The sequence below is a fragment of the Haplochromis burtoni genome, unplaced genomic scaffold (assembly GCF_018398535.1).
Source record: "Haplochromis burtoni strain Fernald_Lab_line unplaced genomic scaffold, NCSU_Asbu1 Contig_46, whole genome shotgun sequence".
Lineage (NCBI taxonomy): Eukaryota > Metazoa > Chordata > Actinopteri > Cichliformes > Cichlidae > Haplochromis > Haplochromis burtoni.
In genome coordinates, this window is record NW_024582407.1 from 1,770,161 (window position 1) to 1,790,692 (window position 20,532).

At 39.9% G+C, this 20,532-nt stretch overlaps 3 protein-coding genes across 12 annotated transcripts in view; 1 reads left to right on the forward strand and 2 right to left on the reverse strand.

Annotated features, from left to right (window-relative positions):
• cep170aa (centrosomal protein 170Aa) overlaps positions 1–2,196 on the reverse strand; it is a 40,882-nt gene extending 38,686 nt beyond the window's left edge. For all 5 annotated transcript variants that reach the window (XM_005930543.3, XM_005930541.3, XM_005930540.3 and 2 more), the window contains exon 1: positions 2,018–2,196. The gene's annotated coding sequence lies outside the window, so the exon portion shown is untranslated. The remainder of the gene's footprint in view (positions 1–2,017) is intronic.
• On the forward strand, positions 1,015–15,158 carry rtkn2 (rhotekin 2). 6 transcript variants are annotated; one of them, XM_005930545.3, is made up of 14 exons: positions 5,230–5,592; positions 5,904–6,005; positions 7,548–7,747; positions 8,093–8,151; positions 8,293–8,346; positions 8,457–8,574; positions 8,807–9,007; positions 9,466–9,560; positions 10,287–10,393; positions 10,486–10,617; positions 11,066–11,234; positions 11,446–11,553; positions 11,880–12,615; positions 13,350–15,158. In XM_005930545.3, exons 1-13 carry the CDS (start codon positions 5,458–5,460, stop codon positions 12,584–12,586), a joined length of 2,187 nt encoding a protein of 728 aa, XP_005930607.1. In that variant the 5' UTR covers positions 5,230–5,457; the 3' UTR covers positions 12,587–12,615; positions 13,350–15,158. The 6 variants fall into 6 exon arrangements, with proteins under 6 accessions (XP_005930612.1, XP_005930608.1, XP_005930607.1 ...); XM_005930546.3 differs by having other exon boundaries at positions 5,229–5,592; positions 8,093–8,112; positions 11,880–15,158; XM_005930544.3 differs by having other exon boundaries at positions 5,231–5,592; positions 11,880–15,158.
• A 257-nt stretch (positions 15,159–15,415) lies between these two features.
• The window catches only part of arid5b (AT-rich interaction domain 5B), a 75,375-nt gene continuing 70,258 nt past the window's right edge, over positions 15,416–20,532 (reverse strand). The window contains exon 10 of the mRNA XM_005930538.3: positions 15,416–20,413. Within this exon, the coding sequence (XP_005930600.1) occupies positions 18,419–20,413 (1,995 nt within the window). The 3' untranslated portion in view covers positions 15,416–18,418. The remainder of the gene's footprint in view (positions 20,414–20,532) is intronic.

Here is a 20,532-nt window from a genome sequence, read left to right on the forward strand (position 1 = left end):
ACTGTCATAACCCTTTTAACGTTTCTACTCTGGCAGATTACAAAACTGAGATTCACTTCTATTTTTAGCTACAGGCTCCCAAATACAAAACTTTTAACAACATCTTAAATACAACTGAATACAATCAGATACTAAGTTCAAGACTGGCTTGTTTTCTGTCACACATAACACTCCTGGGCCACTGAAGTAAAATGAACTCACTTCCTAAACTTCCTACTATACACAATGGCCGTGGGCAGGCTGAGTAAGAGTCTCCAAAAATGTCCCCAACTTGAAACTAGAATTGAAAATATTACTGAAGGATATACTATATGCATACAAATTACTCTTTGAACAGCAGATTGAGTTAAGATGCTGAGAAAGAATATCAGGGCGAAAAAGCAGGATTTCAATGAGTATGGTAATTTACAGCAGTGCACATTAAATGTGAGTTGATCAAACAGCACCGATAGTCGAATTACTGCAAGAAGCTTCTAGATTTTCTTTCTAAAGAAAAATAAAACTAAAAAAAGCTATGTTTTAAGTGTAATAGACAAGTCTGTAGTCAGGCTCGGCTGTAGTTTAGCTTCAGTCAGTTTGCTGCTTCCTCTCCAAAAGTGCAGCAACCGTCCTGTGACACTGACACAGTTTTTAAAAATGCAACCGCCAGTGGAGCCAACAACCCTGCTGGCAGCCACATTTGTGGGGAGAACACAGGAAGAAGGCGGAAAAAAGGGGAGAAAAGGGAAAAGGAGCAAAACTGGATTGGATGGTATTATCTGCACATTCTTTTGGCTCAAACCCAAGAAATTTGAATTCTTACAGCTGAGGGAGGAGACTAGCAAGATACACTGATGTGAAACACGTAGCTGTCAAAGAACATCTAATCGGGTTATAAACTCAGACCAGAGCTGCAAGTGACTTTCACCAGCACCTTTGAGTCTACTGGATGAAATTAAAGGGCATAATATAGCTGATTACATAAAATAAAACAGCTTCTAATGCTGTGAATATAAATATTAATTTTTAAATGTTTTGAACAGTTGTGAGGCTTTGATTGATATGCATTTGCCTCTGGCATTCGTGCTAAATTGGTAACAGTAATTAAACAATAATTACAATATTTTTGCATTGATTTCTAGCATCAAGTACCATTTGCTTATGAACAGCCTGTCAAGAGTTATCAAATTACCATATGGCATTTAAACTAAATCATTTGCTGCTATTTTCAAAAGTTTTACAGCTAATGTGATGATGACAGCAAAAAAAATCAAACTCAACACAAAGAGAGCGGATGCATGCAGGCCAGCTACATCTGCCCCACGAAAACAAAGCCTCCACACAGAAGAAGAGGAGGGGGGTCCGTTATCGGAAAACACTCGGCAGTTGTCTTACTTAGAGCAAAACCTGCCCATAAAATCTACCTGTTAGACAATACAGACTAAAAGAAGACCCGAGGGGTAGCATGTTTCCACTAAGATAAACAAAGCGTTCAGTGTGACCGATCTTCATTGATGTGCATCTTGTCTCGATTAGCCTCTGTCTGGCTACAAAAGGATGCAACTACCGGATAAAATCAGGTCAGTAGTAAACAATCATATTGATCTGGAGTGAAGCAGTATGTGGCCGGTGTTTTTACAAGGGCAGCAAAGTGGCTATAGTCTGTGCGGCTTACAAAGGTGGAGCAGGGTAGGCTTGTCATGCCGCTGCTGACAATAGTAGCCATCCCGTTAGCCAAGAGGGAGTCAGACCAGTCTGCTTAGTCGTTACAAGAGCCGGAGTGTTTTTTGTTTCCTAAATTTTACTCAGATTTAATACAGATTTAATGGTTTGAAAATTTGGGAGAATTTTCTATGAGCTCACTGAAAGAGGAAACTGACATCAGTGGACTGCAGAAGGAAAGCAAAAGCGACTCTTTATATTTTTTGTCTGCAAACTTCACGTGAGTAACGGTCAACCACCTAGCTAAAACCATACTACGGACTGTCCACTGTATACTGTTCGCTAAGAAAAAAAATCAAGTACACTCCACACTTACCCTTTCCTTAAAGATGTTTTTTGCTCTGTGACTGCGTGTGGAGCCCAGCCCTGTCGTTGCTGCAGTTCAGTCTGGCTCTATGCGGTGGCCTTCTCTTCCTCCGTTGCTCAGCAATACGCTACTGACTCCCTGCAAAACAGCGGCGAGCGGACCAGCATCCTGAAAGAGGCGTCGAAGTGGCAAATAGGCCAATCGCTGCCTCCGGTCAGACGTTTCAAAATAAATGTCAAAGAGACAACAGGATACTCAGATTTGCGAGTTGAGGCGTCGATCATAATTTAAGTGGTGTTTTAAGTTTTATTCATACCGCTGTCACAGTATAGAAATATGCTTCCGCTAAAAGGAAGTTGAGGTAGTTTTTAAAAATTTTTATTGCTATTCTTAGTCATCATTTCAGGGTGTTTTCCCCCCTCAAAATTAACTGGAAATTTTACGTTATTTTCTCGATTTATGTCATTTTGGAGTTATTTTCTCTGACTTTTTCAGATAAAAACCTGACATTTTGATATATGGATGGCAAATAATGTTGGGTTTTTTAGTGGTGGAAACGGGCTTCCATAGTAGATAGCAATTTTTCAGTTTTGTTTTTTGTGATGTGATTGTGATGTTTTTAGTTTGCAAAAAGAATAGGTTGAAAAGAATGTACAGAATGTATGGTAATAAAAAATGGTAAATGATAAAGTTCATGAAACATCCTTCTTATTAGAGAAATTAGGATTAAAAGACAGCATTCATTCAACATTCAGACAGCAGTTCACCCCGAGTGATTGTGTCACTGCCAAACAAGCCTGTCAAGTATGGCCTAAAGATCTTCTAGGTTTGTGATACATGCATCCCCTATGCAATCTGAAATGGTTAACATAGGGAAACGAAAATGGAAAGAAAGGATAGAAGTTGATAAGAATCTGGGTGAAACCATTGTCCAGCAGTTGTGTAGTCAGAAAGACAAGAAGCAACACTGGCACAGATAATTTTTTTCCTCCAGTGTGCTCTTTCACCATGCCTCCTGGAGACACTTTGTGGGGACTCTACATACATCCTTTATCTGATGAAGGCTTCCGAGTCCAGGGAGGCTTACAGCACACAGTTTGCATTCAGTGGCAGCTTTACCATAGTCAGCTATGTCAGCAGAAAGAAATGGCTGTTGTACTCCTGAGCACGATGTATCACAACAAAATGGGGGATGAAAATACCAGAAAAGGGAAAAAACACTAATTAATCACATTTTATAACTAGACTAAAGGAGGTGTAGATACTATGGAGAAGATGGTTGGCACCTACACCTGCAAGTGTAAAACATAGAGATGGCCCATGGTGCTGTGTTACAACTTCACATTGAATTCAACAATGGTATTATCTGTGCTTGACAGGTCTTTCTCATTGAGCTCTCAAAGCAGCTTGCGACAACACATATGAAAAAATGAGTAGAAAGTTGCCCTCCGACTGCAAGGTGTGTGCCTTTCACAGTTTAAGTTCCCCAGAAAGCTTTTAAATTACTTATTTATTTATTTGTGTATTTGATACTGAAATAAACTTAATATTCAGAACCACGCGCACAACTATAATCTCATGATCACCTGGGTTACACCAGAGGTTCAACCAAAGTCCTTCTCTCATGAGTTTCAACTAAAAAGTTCAATATGTTGTTCTAACTTATAAAGCCATATTGTGTGCATTGTGTACCTATCGATCCTTTTATATTTTGGGATATGTGAAACCATTCTTCGACAAAATATGCATGTAATAACCTGTGTGTATTTTGAATAATTTATTATGTGGGGAAAGTAAAAAAAAAAAAAGAAAAAAAAAAAAGAAACTTGTATTTACAGTAATACCATATTTATGGAATTACTGTACTCTAGATTCAATGCTACTAAAAGCATTATAGAGATAAAGACTGATATCATAGATTAAATTATTAAAAAATATAAGTAAGAAAGACATGACGAGTCATTTTAAAGCCATAAACCACTATTGCACTTTCCCAATAAAATTCTAAGCTCTTGCATCCTGTTAGGAATGAATGCATTTCAGGCACATGCCTGTATGTTAACACGTTTTCCACTTATAGATAGGTCAGCTGCTGGTGCAGTTGCAGACTAGTTCGTGATTCAAGGACTACAGTGTGAAATAAAACGTTACAGCCTATGAATACACACACATATGGATTATTGTAGGACAGTCGCTCAGACTAACAATGCTCTCCAGATGGTAAAGTAGCTGACTGTGTACTGAGTGACTCAGAGGATTACACTGCATGTGAACCTCGTCTAAAATTCAAAATCCTGCGTTTTATTTTTAAAAGCGGATGTAATTTCCTGTTTTAGTGGAATTTCTCTGCCCAGCTTGACGGAGTTCATCTCCAGGAGCGCCTGCGTCCACAACTGCAACCGTGGATGCTTCCAACTCAACCAGAAGCGATGTCAGCCAGAACCGGGTGGGCGGGTTTCCTGGACTCGCACTGGTTACGTTCCGGGGTCTTTTGTTACAGTACCACTACATGGACTGTGCAGAGGTCATGCTGATAATGAAGACTGTACCTGCTGCATGATAACCAGGAACCAAACTACTAGAGATTATCAAACTAATTAGGGATGTAGCACTACAAGAAAAACATCCACCGCTTTTAAAAAATATAAATTAAGGAGATCGATTAAATGGCAGTAACATATAAAAGATTCATATTTGTTCTGCTTCAAAAATGTGAGCTCAAAATGGAAATGCTCATTGCATAAACGTGAAAATTATACTTTTAAATTAGCATTACAGCCTCTTAGTTAATTGCATGTTTGTATGTATTATATTATAATATTTAAAATACATTTTCTGATGAATTTAAAATAAAATAAAATAATAATATATGTAATAAAATGTATGTTATCTGATACTGTCTATGATTTTATACCGTCTAAAAATTCAAACTCGAAAACGGTTCAGCCCTGTTTTGTCTGACACACTGACGCAATGACGCCCCTCCCTGTTGGCGTAAAGGCACTCGTTTTTATGTATGGCAGTGCCGCCGGGAAAAGCGGAACGTTTTTCATGTTTATTTTTGAACTGTACCCTTTTATGTATTATTGTTAAAATATTCTTTTTTCTTTATTTAATGGTTGTTATTTAATGATTTCGATTGCATAGGACATTTGCAAGTTAGAGTTTAATTTTGTTTTAATTTTAAGGTTTGATGGTGACTACAACATTTTATTAAGTCGTAGCTTTATGTATTGGTTACATTTTATACTCTAATTCTTATTTATTTGATATGATATTAAATGTGCTGAGAGAACAACACACTTTTAAGCTTTTTAATGGGTTTACTTTATGTTAACACGACGGGAGATTTCGTTTACGGGGGGTACGATAACATAAATCGAACCGCCCCCGGCCGTTTGAAGCAGGAGCAGTAATACGCAGCTGTTGTTAGCGAATGGACATGCAACATGGACGATCCGCGGGACGTTCAAACTTCCAAGAAAAATGGGGGCTCCAGGTCATTGTTTTTGGCCGGCTCCGCGGTGGATATGGAGATTAAACGAAAGAAAATACGACAGAGTACTTTATTCCTACAAACAGAGGTATGGGCGGTACGACAGTGATTGTTTCGTATGATTTACCCAATGGAGTGGTCCGAGTGGGTGTAAAGTGCACGTCAAACACGGGAATGCTGATCTTTTTAATTCACATGGCTTAATAACATAGTTTCATGTGCTGCGACTTGACTTGCTAACGCCCTTCTCAAGCTGGATTTCAACCCTCCAGGGCAAAGCTAGTTCGGGGCAGTGCCCCTTTTGTCAATATTCACTTCCCTGAAACCATATCCGTGTACGCTGCATCATCATTGTATGTTTGCTTCCTTCTAATACTGCTCCAACTAATCTCCCTGCAGGCAAAGAGCATGCAGCCGTGCCCTAGGCTTCTGAAAGACACTCTCCAGATAGTAGAGGATATGAATTTGTTGTACATACGACAGATTTCTAAGAAGCTACAGGTGCATATTGTTGATTGTGATATGGAGAATGATGATGTTTGTGTTATATTAGATGTGATTATAACAGACATCATCAAACTTCATTTAGTTAGAATATGTCTGCTGCATGCCTGCCAGTTTTCACTTGTTTTGTGCTTTTCGAAATGCCAATCGTACATTTCCAAACTCCATCTTTGCCATTAAAACTGCTACCCGAGACAACTTATTAATCTCATTCAGCTGGCATTACCATCTAACCCCTTCATGCATGCATCATTACGTCACCGAAAGGTTGGTCTTGAGTTTGTGATTTCAAGCTTATCAAGTAATTTGAAACATCACCAGTGTATCATCTTAACTGTGATGGTAGTTACTAGTGGGGCTAATGTGTCAAATGATTGCAAGTCCACCAAAGGGTCCAAAACTTGTAGGGAAATCAGTTTTTCACAAAAAATGCTTAACATTGAGATTCCAGCATTCCTACAAAGGAATGTAAATGTATGAAAAGTTTATTATTTGAGGTCCGAATCAGTTTTTATTGCAATACATGAGCAGATTTTTCCTAAATCTTTCATCTGACAGATGCTCTCATTAAAACAATAAATAAAAAGACTAAAACTAAATAAACAATAAACACTAAACTGAAAAAATAAAACTGAAAGTAAACTAAAAGAATAACACCCAAAAGGTTGAGTCTGTTCATCTGGACGTAGCATTAAAGAATAACAAAAAATTCAGTAATTAAAAATAAAAAATAACTAGAAAATACCATGAAATATTGACTGGTATGGCCCACTTGTGATCAGATGTGTTTGGACACCCTTGGGCAAGAAGATTTCCCAACTGCCATGCTGTTTAAGATCTGTCTTTTGTATTAAACCCAGAAAATGTTAGTTCTGTTGGTGCCAGAGTGACCTTGGATTTTGTTTAACAACTGCTTTTCTTTAAAAATACCATATAAGGTAAAAACATGAAAAAAAAATGTAGGTCTGCTGTGTCTTAAGGCGATAAAAACAATAAAATAAAACTTTTCAACGAAACAAAATACAAGTTATCATATACACAAACAGTTGTGCGCGCACAAAGAGCTGTTAAGTTTAAGCCTATGAGAATAAAGGTTTTAAGTTTGTTTTTGAATGTAGACCAAGTTCCAATTGTCCTCAGGTCAGCAGGCTGCTTGTTCCAAAAACATCACCACAGTAACTGAAAGCACCCTCAGCACGCTTCTGTCCAATTCTGGGAACAGTTAAAAGATCTGCACCTGATGACCTGAAAGGTCTAATTGGGCTATAAACTCTGAGGAAGTCAGAGGGGGTAAACCACTGAGTGTTTTATAAGCTACACAATGTGAAGTGGACTAAAAGACTGAAGAAAATTCTGGTAATCTAAAAAGCAATTTCCTATGAAAAAAGTTTGCATAACTAATGAAAACCTTTGCTGTGATGCCGCTCATGTCCAAGCTTTTGTTGTCTGATGCACTAACACAATAGAAAACGTCATAGAAAAGTTGCCAGTCTGTTCTTTTTTTGACACTTGTTCATTCTTGTCTGTTTGTCCACAAAGACAACTAACATACAGGAGAAACTTGACTTTGAGATGCGAATGCGAGAGGGAGCCTACAAGCTGCTGCTCGCTTGCAGTAAGAGAGAACAGGTACTAAATGCTTCCAAGAACATGTTTACCTGCAACGCCCGGATAAAGGCATATCTCTCTCAGCTGCAGAAGAAAAAAGAGGAAGAGGACATGATGGGGGGAGTCGGCAGGTGGGGAGATTGATGCTTATGGCTCAGTTTGAGTCTACATCACTGTTGTGTGTGTGCGTGCGTGTGTGTGTATATCCAATTGATATATGTTAACTTTGATGGGGAGGGTGAAACAATTGTCCTGCCACTAATGAAAGAACTGAGCGGGTTTTGGACAGAGGTTTTTAAAATGTATTTTTAAAATAACAAAATCCAGGAAGTCTTGTTAGATGTGTCTAAAATCTTAATCATGCAGCGATTCCATCCTTTTTTGTAAATGTACATACAGTTTATTTGTTTTGTTAAATTAAATACATTACACACATTTTGATCTATTGTAATGGTAAATTCCAAATTTTATTCCAGACCTTCAGATCTAATTTCAGGTGAGCGTTTGCCCTGTAATGGAACAATTGCTTTGTCAGGTAAGATTGCTCATCTTTTATTCAGAATAAATCAGCACCGCACATCTAAAACTATGCAACGATTACATTTAGTTGCAACATTTTGCTCCCTGAGTTAATTTTTAAGAGCCTTTCTTTTTAATTAACTTTCTGCAAACGTAGGGCTGCGCATACCTTTGATGTGGAGGGACTCAGACCACTTTAACAACAGAGGGAGTAAGTTTGCTCTTTGTTATCTTTCATGCCTCATGTTCAGCTTTGCGTCCTGTAATTTTTGTACATACTGGCTGTACTAATGCATACTGTACATCCATGACATTTGTTAGGTTCTCGCAGGGTGGCTGTGTTCTGTCTGATGCAGATTGGCTCAGAAGTGTTTGACACTGAAATGGTGGTGGTGGATAGATCAGTCACTGACATCTGCTTTGAGGGAATTACCATCTTGTAAGTGTTTTTGTGCTTATGTAATATGCAAAGTAGTACTCTCTGAACTGCTGCACTCCACCCTTTAAGTGGATGTATGTCTATTTTATAGATTTATATATATATAAGGGAAATTTAAAAGTATTTAATGAAATTTTGATCTAGTATATGTATAATGTATATTGTGTCGCTTCAGCCCTGGTTTGTTAATATGTTTTAATGGTTATGTTCTTATTAAAATCCCCACCCTTAGTAAAGAAGCAGTTCCTCAGTTTGAGCTGAAGGTGGAGTTGTGGAGCTGCGCCCTAGAGGAGGAGCTCACACTGGTAAACACGCCAAAGAAACTGGCTAAGAAGCTCCGCAACTCCTTTGGAAAGAGCTCTGGGAGGAAGCTCTGCTCTCTGCTGGACACTCCAGACCCTGACACCTTCCTACAGCACAACCCAATACCGTCGTATGTATTGTGCTGTCATTAAATACTTTATAGGCTCTTGGCTCAAGGTTTTTTACAATAACTCTACAATGACTGGTTAGTGGAAGCAGGACTGTTGGGCCAGAGCTTGTTAGGGTTTTGAAAACAAACCCTGTTCCCGTGTTTAGCTTTTAGGTAATCATGATTTATTTTTTTGTCATAATAAAAATAAGAATTTTATTAAAATGAGCGGAAAAGCATAATTTAAACCATTTAGAATATAAATTTGGACTTCTCAGCTCAAAGTATCTCAAGTATCACCTGTTCACTGGGATATAATTTACAAAATATAGGTTATGTGTACATTTTAGAAGTTGAATTGTCTTCATTATCTTTACTGTTATTGTTAAATTTAAACTTGGCAATATTTCCCCTGAAAAGTCAGCGTGCTCTACTTGAAGACTGCTAAAATGTTCATATGTGTCTTGTACTTGTAACAGTGGAGCCAAATACAGCCTGTTGGCCTACACAACGCTGTGTCTGCCCGAGGCTGAAGGCAGCTTTCAGTCTCACTCCCTTATTGTCCTCCAAGATGGTAAGAAGCAAAACACACCATTTTATATCTGGGGATATGAAATGCTTATGCTTTTTAACTCCTGATTTCATTCTGGAATAGTAATGATTGATATTTTTCAACATCACTTAAATCTAAACCTCCATTTAAACAAAATTTAAGAGTGATGAAATGGAAAGTTAGGGCTTGGGCAGGTTTCTGCCCCTCCTGCATTGCTGCCCCACCTTGATCCTGGTTGTCTTTCTGTTGAAAAGAAGTTCTTCCTTCTCACTATGTGACATGTGCTTGCTCATGGGGGATCATCTAATCACTGGGATTCTCTGTATATATTTTAAGAATTTTACCTCAAGCTTTTGGTACAAGTTTGCACAGTTTACATTATGGGGTTTTTACCCTTCATTTATAAAAGGCTGATAGGGACGCCCAAGTTTTTGAGTGCAATAATATGAGAACGAGGCGATGTAAGAGTTTGACCTCAAGGTTGAGGTCAGAGGCTAAGTTTTCTGAAGCTCTTATGAGCACAATAAATCGAGAATGTTGTCACCGAGGAGTTTCAAAATAATACCGTAGTTGCATCTGCTAGGAGGCTGAGGGGAAACACTGGGGCTTTTGTTACAGGAGAATGTATGAGTTGTAATAACATATGTCCTTTTTAGAACTGAATTATTTTTAAATTAACTTTATTTTTTCCATATAGTACAAGGTAACTTATTACAGTTTTCTGGTTGCTTTTCATCGTCCTTACAGCTGAGTGGTCCTCTTGGCTTCCACTTTATGGTAACCTCTGCTGCCGGTTAGTGGCTCAGCCTGCCTGTATGACACAGACCATGATGGCCGGTTACCTGAGCCAGAAGGTGTGTTCACTGTTATTTTGTAATGATAGCAATAAGCTTCATCATTGATTCTCTAGTGTCTTAGTATTTATTTGTATTTTGCTGATTTACAGCAAAGTGTGGAAGGCATGAGCCGCTGCTGCAGTCTTTACTGCGTGCTGACTGCCGGCTTTTTGTCTTGCTTCTTCACTCCAGAAGAAATTGATGCTAAAATACAACCCATTCTCAAAGTACCCATTAATAAGGTAAGAGACACTAAGAAAAATGTTGAATTACTTGATAAACATTAATGTTAGCAATTTCTTGTTCTGTTGCATCATTTTATAACACAAGACTGGAAGAACAAACTTTTCTAAAACTCTGCATAAGATCAGGCTTTGTGGTTACCCCTGTTAAACTTCATTATCTGTTTCAATTGTGCTGTCTGGAAAGAGAAGTTAAACATCAGATTCATTGTTATTGATTTAAATCTCAGTTCACCTTTTCCCTAACATTTGCAGAGTAACCAAAATACAAGATACCAAATTACTCACTGCGATACGGCTTGGAGCTTTGGCATTTTGCTGTGGAATTAATTTTCTTCTGCAATATCAGCGATGTAATTTTTAATGCACTAACTCGCACAGAGGTGTGATTTGTATTCCGTTAGTGATTTTCAGCTTGTAATAGGTTACTTTTGCTTTTTTTGTGCAGGACACCCGGATCCGAGTGTTGGAGAAGGAATCAGCAGGCCACAAATCTAGGAGTCTGTCCATCATTAACCCTTCACCAGAGGGATCGCAGTCCATCGTCTTCACCACAGACACCAGGGAAGCGCTGGAGGACTGGGTGGAAGCCCTCCACCAGCACCATTATGATCAGAGTGAGTGTTATGTGACCATGCACCACAAGCATTTGTATATGAATACACGTGTTTATGTAAAGGGTTTCGTGTGTGTTTGCCATTATAAAAGAGAAACTGGGGTGTGTGGACTAGTCTGCGCAGGAAAAGTGGTTGCACATACACTTAGCTAAATTTTAAGAACAGATGGTATAGGTCTTATCATCTCATGCCTATCCTTGTTTATGACCAGGCCAGTGGATGCACTGCTGTGACCAGCTAATGAAGATCGAAGTCGCATCTCCACGGAAACCATCACTTTTTCTCTCTAAGCAAGCAGACTCTGTTTACAACGACCTGAGTGAGTAGATTAATTGGAAAGAGTCACTGAAGCGAGTTAGACGGAGGTTAATATTTTGCCGACTGTTTGATGATGCGGATTTAACAGGATTTATATTTACACATATTCATTTTAAGAAGGTGTAATGTGAGTGCTCACAGCAAATAAGACACTCACTGAAAAAGAATACACATAATACATTAATTTTCAGTGGTGATGCATGTTAATAAGATGCTTTTTCAAGCAAAATATAATGCTGCAATCTGAGCCTTTGTGATGCTTTATTATATTTTAATAGTACATCAGGGAAAACACTTGATTTTGGTGTTTATTTATTTCCCTTATAGGTATAAATTCACCAGGCAAGTTTGAGAGCATCACTGATATTATCCACAATAAAATTGAGGAGACAGATGGGCACTTCCTTATTGGCCATGAAGAGGAGAAAGAGGCACCTAACTGGTCCAGTCTGTTTGATGGTTCCCATTCAGTGGTAGTGCAGAAGGGTATTCTGTCCCAGAGCAAAACCTCCACCCCTTGTTCGAGCCCCAATCCCAGCAACAGCAGCTGTACTACCAACAGCAGCAAGAAGCGACGCGCTCCACCTCCTCCCCCTGACAGAGAGCCTTATGTTGCTCCCACCCGCCCAGCCAGACCTCCTCTCCCTGCCTCTCTTCATCAGCACCCTCCTCCCTCATACCAGGAGAAAGAGAATTCTAGCACTAGCACTTCACGTCCAATCACAAGGTCCAAAACAGGCAGACCATCTTTGGATGCCAAGTTTTCTGCCATCATCCAGCAGCTCCAGCGGAATAATGCTGGAGGAGCCACCGCCTCAAGTCGAAAAAATGCTCCTCTGGGCGTGCTCAATGTACACCCACAAGGTCAGCCCCAGCCCCCCCTCCAACAGCTGGACTACCAAAACCACCACACCCAAACCCCTGAGGCCACAGCTGATCATGGCTTTGTGAGAGCCACTGATGGTCCTGTTCCCGCACCACGGAGCAAACTGAGGAAGTCTTTCAGAGAGAGGATGAACCTTAAAGCGTTGTAACCCCAACCTTAGATCAGATCTAGAGTGAGGTAACCTTACTACTAATACAGATACCTGTCACACTTTATCAACTGAGCTGGGTAACGCTGCTAAAATCAAATATAGCACTATAGAACTAACTGAGGAGTGATGATAATTCGTCATGATCGGTGATGATATTTGGGCTTGACTGTTGGTGTGGTCCTTAATAGAATACTTCATCATTTGGTAAATGTGATTTGCTGACAGTTTGGTGGGAAAAATTCAATACTACTCTCATATATACAGGAAGGAGCTTGAGCCAGGACATTTAGTTTAGATTAAGAAGGTTATAAAGCTGAAAATGCAAAGACGAATTTTCTCGATAGGTAATAAATGTGTTTACCTGCACATTTCTCTCAATCAAATATTTTAAATAAAACAATAAGGTTAAAAGGAGAGTAATGTCAGAAGCAGTGACTCACTGGAATGGGCATGACACAGCTCAGAGAAGTCACGCCAGCGCAAAATGTGTGTTAGTTAATATTTTAGCTTTAGATGTGAGTGTAGGTAGTTTTTACCTTTGGACAGTCTTCAGCCCGAGCTCCAGCTTCATACTGACTGCACAAATCTTACTCAACAATGAAACGCATAAGCATAGTTCCAAAAATGTGTAACGGTTGTTTGCCATAAAGGGTGGGTAGGTGATGACGCCACGTTTGAGTTTACACCTTACTTTGCAATATCAGGACTATGTGTATAAATTTCCTGCTCCTCTTTCCCTTTCTAAACCTTCCATGTGCAGCTAACCCACAGATGAAATTAAAAGCTGAATGCTGGCTTATACACCACTACCACCATCATCAATCGCACTAAAATGGAAAGGCTTATTTCTTTGCTCTGCCACTGGAACATGGATTGAAGAAAGAGCTTTTGAAAAGGCGCCCAAATTGGAATTGATCCATTGGCCGACTGAGGACGAGTCATTCCTTTTGGAACTATTGACTTATTCTACTTACTGTGATGACTTTATGACCACTATAGCTGAATTTAAGGAACATAATTTTAAGAGCAATTGCAGGCACTAATGTGACATTCCCTGAGGTCTTAATAATAGTGTGACCTTGGTTTTCAGTGGCTACACAGTATGTCCAACATAATTTAACACTACAGCCAATATATGCTATGAACATTATTGAATGAATGAGTCTTTTGAGTAGCTGAAATAATGAATGCCCTTGTGTGTGTGTTTTGAACATATCCAGTACTGCCAGCCACTAAATATCTCAGCCACTTAGTGATATTGTGTTGAAGAATGGTCGTCATAATTACACACAGTGTGCAAAACATTAGACTTTGCTCCCTTCACAATCTAGTTGAAGCATTATAGTGAAAGCTGCAGTCCCTGTTTTCTTAAATCTCACCCTCCATACTGTTTAATTTAGAGGGGAAGATGTAGATTTAGGAGGAGGTGGATTACAGACGGGTTTAGTTTAAGCCTTGAAAGGGAAAGAGAAGAGTACAGAAAGCGCTGAAGCTTGATTTTTAGCAGTGTGTCAAATGCTTTTTGTTTGATGTGTATTACTGATGCATTAGTCACTTTGATCTTGTACTGTATACACTTGGAAACATAAGAGAGGGTTTGAGGCTAGAACAGCACACCATCACTTTTCGCTGATGAGAACAGTGGTTATGTCTCAGACCCCATGATTATCAAAATAATTACATTGCACATCCTACACCCCCCCACCCCATCAACATCTTGGCCATTTTCAGGTACACTAGGTATGCTTGAGAAATGCATAGAAGTACCACTAGCAGGTACTCTGAAAGCTGTGTTATTTTGGACAACTGACTGTGTAGCCGTGGTGAAACTAATTGCATGAAAAGATATCATCTTATAACGGAGCCAAATTTGCTTTCATTTTATGAATTTATAATCAGTCTATATAAATAAAAACAGCATCTTGAATTTTGTAGTTGTTGTTGTTTTTTTTTTTTGGGTTTTTTTTACTGTTTTTGATCGAATTATTTTGTAGTTTTTTACATTAGTATTGTCCTCTGATCTCAATGGTTGTTGTTTAGCATGTTCATTATTTAGACTTTTACTGGCACTTAATTTTATGTATTGCAACGTAGCTATTCATTAATCATGTCCCACTGCAGTGTAATTTGCGTATAGTGCAATGTTAAAAAAATATTGTAGTTAATGTTTCTCAAAAGGTGCAATTTTCTTCTCACTCTGTTGTCTTGGAAGCTCACCGTGTTTTTTATGATTGCTGATCTGCAATAAAACGGCCTACATTCCACCCTGGTGAGGCTGCTTTATTTTTGCTGAGCTTGGAAGTATTACTGAATATTTTTCATGTTAAAGGTTTACCAGGGGGTGGCAATAAAAGTCAAAGCATAGCTTTTATTGCCACCTAGTACACATCCCATAGAGATACATGCACTGGCACATTTCTCTACTGCAGCAAATACTGAAGAGGCTTCTCTGGCATTGAGCCCAGAGGTAGCCTGTTGTGAAGATTAAGGCGGATGGAATCTCATAGCCAGATAATGGTATTACAATAATAAAACCCCATTCACACTGCATTTACTGAGGGAGGGAAAAAAAGCATTGCTTTGATGTTAGCACACTGACATTAAATACCAGTTTATCCAACCCTTGCTATTTATCTGCAGTTCAGTTAAAGAACACCACTGAAGAAACATATAGATAGTAAAATACTTTAATTAAATATACAGGAGGTCATATAATACAAAATGTGTATTTTTTTTTTTGTCTTGCCTGCCAGCTGGGTGATTGGTAAACAGATGGCTGCTGTATCAAAAACACTTTCAGGATGCACATTAATGGAAACGACATGGAAAAAAAAAAGTGAAACGACAACAAATAAACAATATCCTAATTCTTAAATTGTAGTGTTTGAATTTAACGTGATCACGGTGACCTTGAAACAGAGCAAACAAGGACACGGCTAGATTGTGTAACCAACTTTTATACTGTTTTTATACTATATACAGATTATAACAGTTTATATGATAACAACCACGCAGTCCTATCTACAGTGCTATTTACACAAAATAAGACGAGAAGGAGGGGTTGCCATGAATTGATCCCGTATGAATGTTCTGTACAGGAGCCAGCACTAATGCCAGTTTTACCTACACACAGCAATGTACAGTACTTAATCAGAAATGAATGTCTTTATCTAAGTATTCGGTAAAACTTTACAGACGTTTTACAGATTTTTTTCTTCTTCTTTTGAAACACCAGACATGTTCACTGTGTATTTTGACTATCCTGGATTGCAATTATATAGTGGTTGTAAAAGCCAGCGCAGGTGTTGTCTTTCCACCTCAGGCTATGGAGCATGGTAGGCATATTTTATGGAGTCTGGTACCTTTTCATCACTGCTAGAAAACACATAGAGCACACACGCCCTGCGGGTGACAGACACCAGACCTGTGTCAGGATCAGTAAATCTCGCAGGTTCTTGTATAATCAACTGGCTGACAGAGTTAAGCTAGGTCAACAGATTTACTTAAGTTAAAGCGTAAGTGCTTAAAATTTAAACTTCTTAAAGTGCCCCTATGTGTTTCACCTAATTTATTTATCTGTTATATAGCTTTTCTTTCGTATATTTAAAATTATTCTCTCACACAGAAAACACTGCTGCTGAACTGCCTTGCCAGTCCAGGCTTTACTTACTTGTCTACATCATAATGTAACACTGTGACATATTGCCTTCTTAGCAGCTAGTTTGGTGCACACTCAGACAAAGAATAATGAGCAGTGGCATGAATTAAATCCAGAGTCAACCAGCTGCAACTTCTTTAAAATGCTGCATATCTCAGTTACATCTAAAGAACTGAATACCAGTAGATTCATCTTCTATTTGTTAGTTTTTTTAAGTATTTTGGGGATATGGACTTTTTTGCCTTCGGAGTTGAACCCAGGGCCACTGTGGAATATGGCCGCTTGTGAGCTAAACCAGAACCCAAATTACTTTTATTTTTGACAGCTATATCGTAGAATAATTGGGAAATTCTTGTGTTTACTGTTGGTACAGAGCACGGGTAGTGTGGCTAACATTATCATCCTTTGCTTCTGTCTGCACTCTGCAATTACACATACTGTATTTTTACAGCAAAATTCCCAATAAAGCTGCTCACATTTACATATTTTTCTATTTCTGCTGTCAGACAACAGAAAGAGCACAAACCCACTGAGACTAATTTAAAATAGCTGTAACTTTCAAGCTATTAAACCATTGCTTAGAACTGCTAGAATTATAACAGCGACTTTGTCTAACAATATCACTGTTTATATAAGTAGGGGGACCATTTCAGAGGTTGGGAAGAGTATAGAAAAAAGGTTTTCATCAATAAAGTGTGTAAACTTACTCAAATAGGTCCCCAAAATATGTTATGAACCTGTAAATGAGCACAATAGGGGCACTTTATAATTTAAGCACAGATACTAACCATTAGGTTTACAGCATAACTGTTTACATTTTAAAAACATCCCATTCTGTGCCTCACACATTAAGTCTGGTGTCTGATAGCCAAGTGTGCCATACTGTTTTTGCATGGGTGTCTGTGCGCTTCGTTTCAGACAAGAGTGACAGTAATATTGACATTCCTACCCTGCTACAGAAGACAAACCTTAACAACTGTAGTGCTAACTCTAATCCAACACTGCGAAAGGCACAGATATTTGCAAAGCAGTAATATCCTAAGTGACAACATTCCTATCAAATCATACAGGGAGTCTTTTCAGCGTACTGAAGAAAAGAATATGTTCACCAACAAAAAAGCTTTTCAAGTCAAGAACAAAAAGATGAAATGCTGATTTTTTTTTTTGTGGTGAGCATTCCACAGCAGACAGCTGCTTCATTATGCTGGTCCTGCAGACAAAAACAAACCGCTACAGTCTACTCATCACAAAAGGTTTAGGGGGTCATATCACTTTTAGTTTAGAAAGTAAAAAAAATGTAATGACTTTTTAATCAATGCTTAACAAAAAAAGTAATTTGTCAACAGACTGAACATGAAAACTGCTTATTTTGTATTTGAACTGAAATACATGATTATTAATAAAAGAAAAAACCTGAACTGAGGAACAAATGAGTCTACAGTACATCTGTCATACACAGCACCTCTAAATGTTTTGTTATGATTAAACTATTTGTGTTATGCAGCACCACAGTGAGTGTTAATGTCTATTCTAAAGAGTCCATGTGGATTTACTGTGGCACAAATAGGCAACAGAGCTCAGCGTGGAGACATGTAAACAGATACAACACCACTGGCTGCCTAAAGAGTAATTATGCGCTAAACAGCTGCTGAACATGGTTTGCAATTGTGAACGCACCTCTAGTTATATAAAGAATTTGATTTACGTTGTCATGTTACTTGTAGTGTTCTTAAGCAACAAAGTTTAGCCCTCAGATGTAGTAAACAAATGGCTTTTCTCTGTTGCCCTCAACATTTCACACATCCAGAGCAACAACCTGACTCATGGTTACTGAGAGCGGCAAACTGATTTGTGAGCACATACACATGAGCATTGTGCAAATAAGAATACGACGACAACAACAAAAAAGATACAGTAAGTGGTGATACAAATAAAGAACAGTGCAAAGTATATAAACAAAGGCATAAACAATTTTAAAAAAAATAAAGAAAATGGAATTTTCAGTCCACCTGACTGATGCATTTATCAGTCAGTTATCAGCCAAAGTTACATAATCAGTGTTTTGTTTTGACTGAGCCACAATCCCCGAGATAGAGAAACAAAGACAAAGAAAAGCTGAGACAGTTTCTGAGGATGAAGAAAGAGAGTGGGAAATAAATGTCTCCTCTTTCTCACAGTCTGGTGCTGGGGTGTACCGAGGACAGCTGAGGTGGTGGGAGGGTTGAGAGAGGGTATAGATGGTGCAACAGGTCCCCATACAGTGCTGCCCCACCAGGGTGCCTGTAGAAGTGGTGTGGGCTAGAGGCCAGCAGCTGCCTGTGGAGCATCATGGAGTGGAATAAAGGGGGCACAAGAGGAGATACTGCTGACTGGCTTTTTAGGTACTGGAGACCCGGATGCTGTTGGAGCCCGTCCTGGGCCCCTGGTGAAACCAGGCTGCCAGGCGGGTATATGCCAGCATAGAGGGGTGCGGCATGAGGTGGGGGAAAAGTGGTTGTAGGGTGTCCCTCAGGAAGATGGTTGTTGAGGTGAACAGCATGGGCCGGCTCAGCTGGTTTCAGCTCTTCTGGATCGCTACGTCGGATTGTGCCAGCAGGGTGGATTGGTGTAACCACACGAACTTTCCTTTCAGGGACATCTTCGCTCTCGGGCTCTGCTAGACTTCTTTTACTGGGTCGATTGGGGCTGGTGAGGGAGGATTCACCTGAAGCTTTGGGGCTGGGAAACAACTGTGATGCCTCTGCTGGGTTCTGCTTGGGGGGAGAGATTGTCATAGGAGGAACTCTGCATGCTTTAGGGTGAGAATCCAAACCCTGGTGCATGATGGAATATGAGAGACTACAGAAGGGAGGCTTAGAGAAAGAGGAAACCCTCTGAGAGCGTTGTTTAGAAACTGTGAAGTCTCTTGGCTCATCTTCGGCCTCTCTGCTCTCGCCGTGTGTTTGAGTCCTGTCACTGAAGTGAGATCTGTAGGCCAAACCCTCTTGCTCCAGGGTGCCACAAACAAAACCCTGGCTGCCTTCACGGTCCCTTGTGTAGTGCTCTCGCCGCTCTGCACTAACAAAACCAGGAATCCTCTCTTGACTCAGACAGTTCTCAGTTTGCCTATACAGATTGTGGAGGTGAGGGGAAGAGTAGCAGTCACTTGCGTAATTCCGGGGCTGAGAAGCCGGGCCCTGGAGTAGCTTCTCCCCACAGTTTTCCAAGGCATCCTGAGCTCGGGGGAGATAGGGCTGCCATGGTGCGCTTACTTGAGGCTGGGGATGATGGCTTGTCCGGCAATTGTAACTCTCTGAAAGCTCCCCAGCAGTGCTCCTCTCTGATGGGCCACCTGTGGCTTGTTGGTGAGGCTTGCTGCTCTGGGCATGCTGGATGACTGATGGCCTGAATATAGGAGCTACCTCTGGGATACCTTGCCTTTGTCCTAGTCCCTCCTCTTCACTCTTTCTCTTCTCCTTTTCCCCTTCAGACACTGATATGACAGGAACTGAGGATGTAGCTGTGGGAGGTGGAGGCTGAAGAGAAAGAGGTGTAAAGGAGAAAGGGTTGGACTCACACACTTGAGAGAGGAGCTTCTTTTTGGCCAAAGGAGACATGACCCCTTGGCTTGCTTTGCAGTAGGCAGCCGTCTGTCCGGAGCCCTGGGTAGACTCCTTCTTAATAACCCCATAGTCTTCTTTCTCTGGGAAGGAATCTGTGCTTAAGTCTATACACTGTTTGTCTGCCTGTTTACACATCGGCAACACCTTCCCCACTCTCCCACCATGACCTTCAATGGGGTCTTTGACCCTGGAGAAGGGCTCAGGCAAGGTTAAATGTCCAGCAGGTTTGTCTATATCCCATCGATGAGACAGGTAAGGGTTTTTAGGAATGAAATGACCTTCATTTTGCTGTTCACAGGTGAGTTTTGACTGCAGGGCCTCACTGATTTGCCTCCATTCGGGCTGGGAACCAGAACCAGTACAAAGGGGTAGACCAGCATGTGGGCCTCTGCAGTCTGGCTCTTTGGAGCAGAATGAAAATGGCTGCTCCACCGCCAGGGACTCCTCTTTCTTCAGGGTAAGGTGTAACTCTTCCTCCTCTATTACAATTGGTTCATCTTGCAGAGGTACCTCCTGTTTTATGGCTGAGGGAGGGTCATGATCCTCTTCTTTCACCGTATCATCCTGCAATTTGGAAAAATGATAGTTATTTCAGTTTTTCAAAGAAGAAAAGAAACTCATACTTTCTTATTTGGCAAATTAAACACAGGGGATGAGGGACTGATGCGAAAGCATAGCAACAT

Excerpts from the sequence above, each read along its gene's own strand:
- rtkn2 (XM_005930545.3), top strand. The coding sequence starts at position 5,458 with ATGGACGATCCGCGGGACGTTCAAACTTCCAAGAAAAATGGGGGCTCC. Across the intron at positions 5,593-5,903 it reads CTTTATTCCTACAAACAGAG|GCAAAGAGCATGCAGCCGTG; the intron begins GTATGGGCGGTA and ends ATCTCCCTGCAG. Across the intron at positions 7,748-8,092 it reads ATGATGGGGGGAGTCGGCAG|ACCTTCAGATCTAATTTCAG; the intron begins GTGGGGAGATTG and ends ATTTTATTCCAG.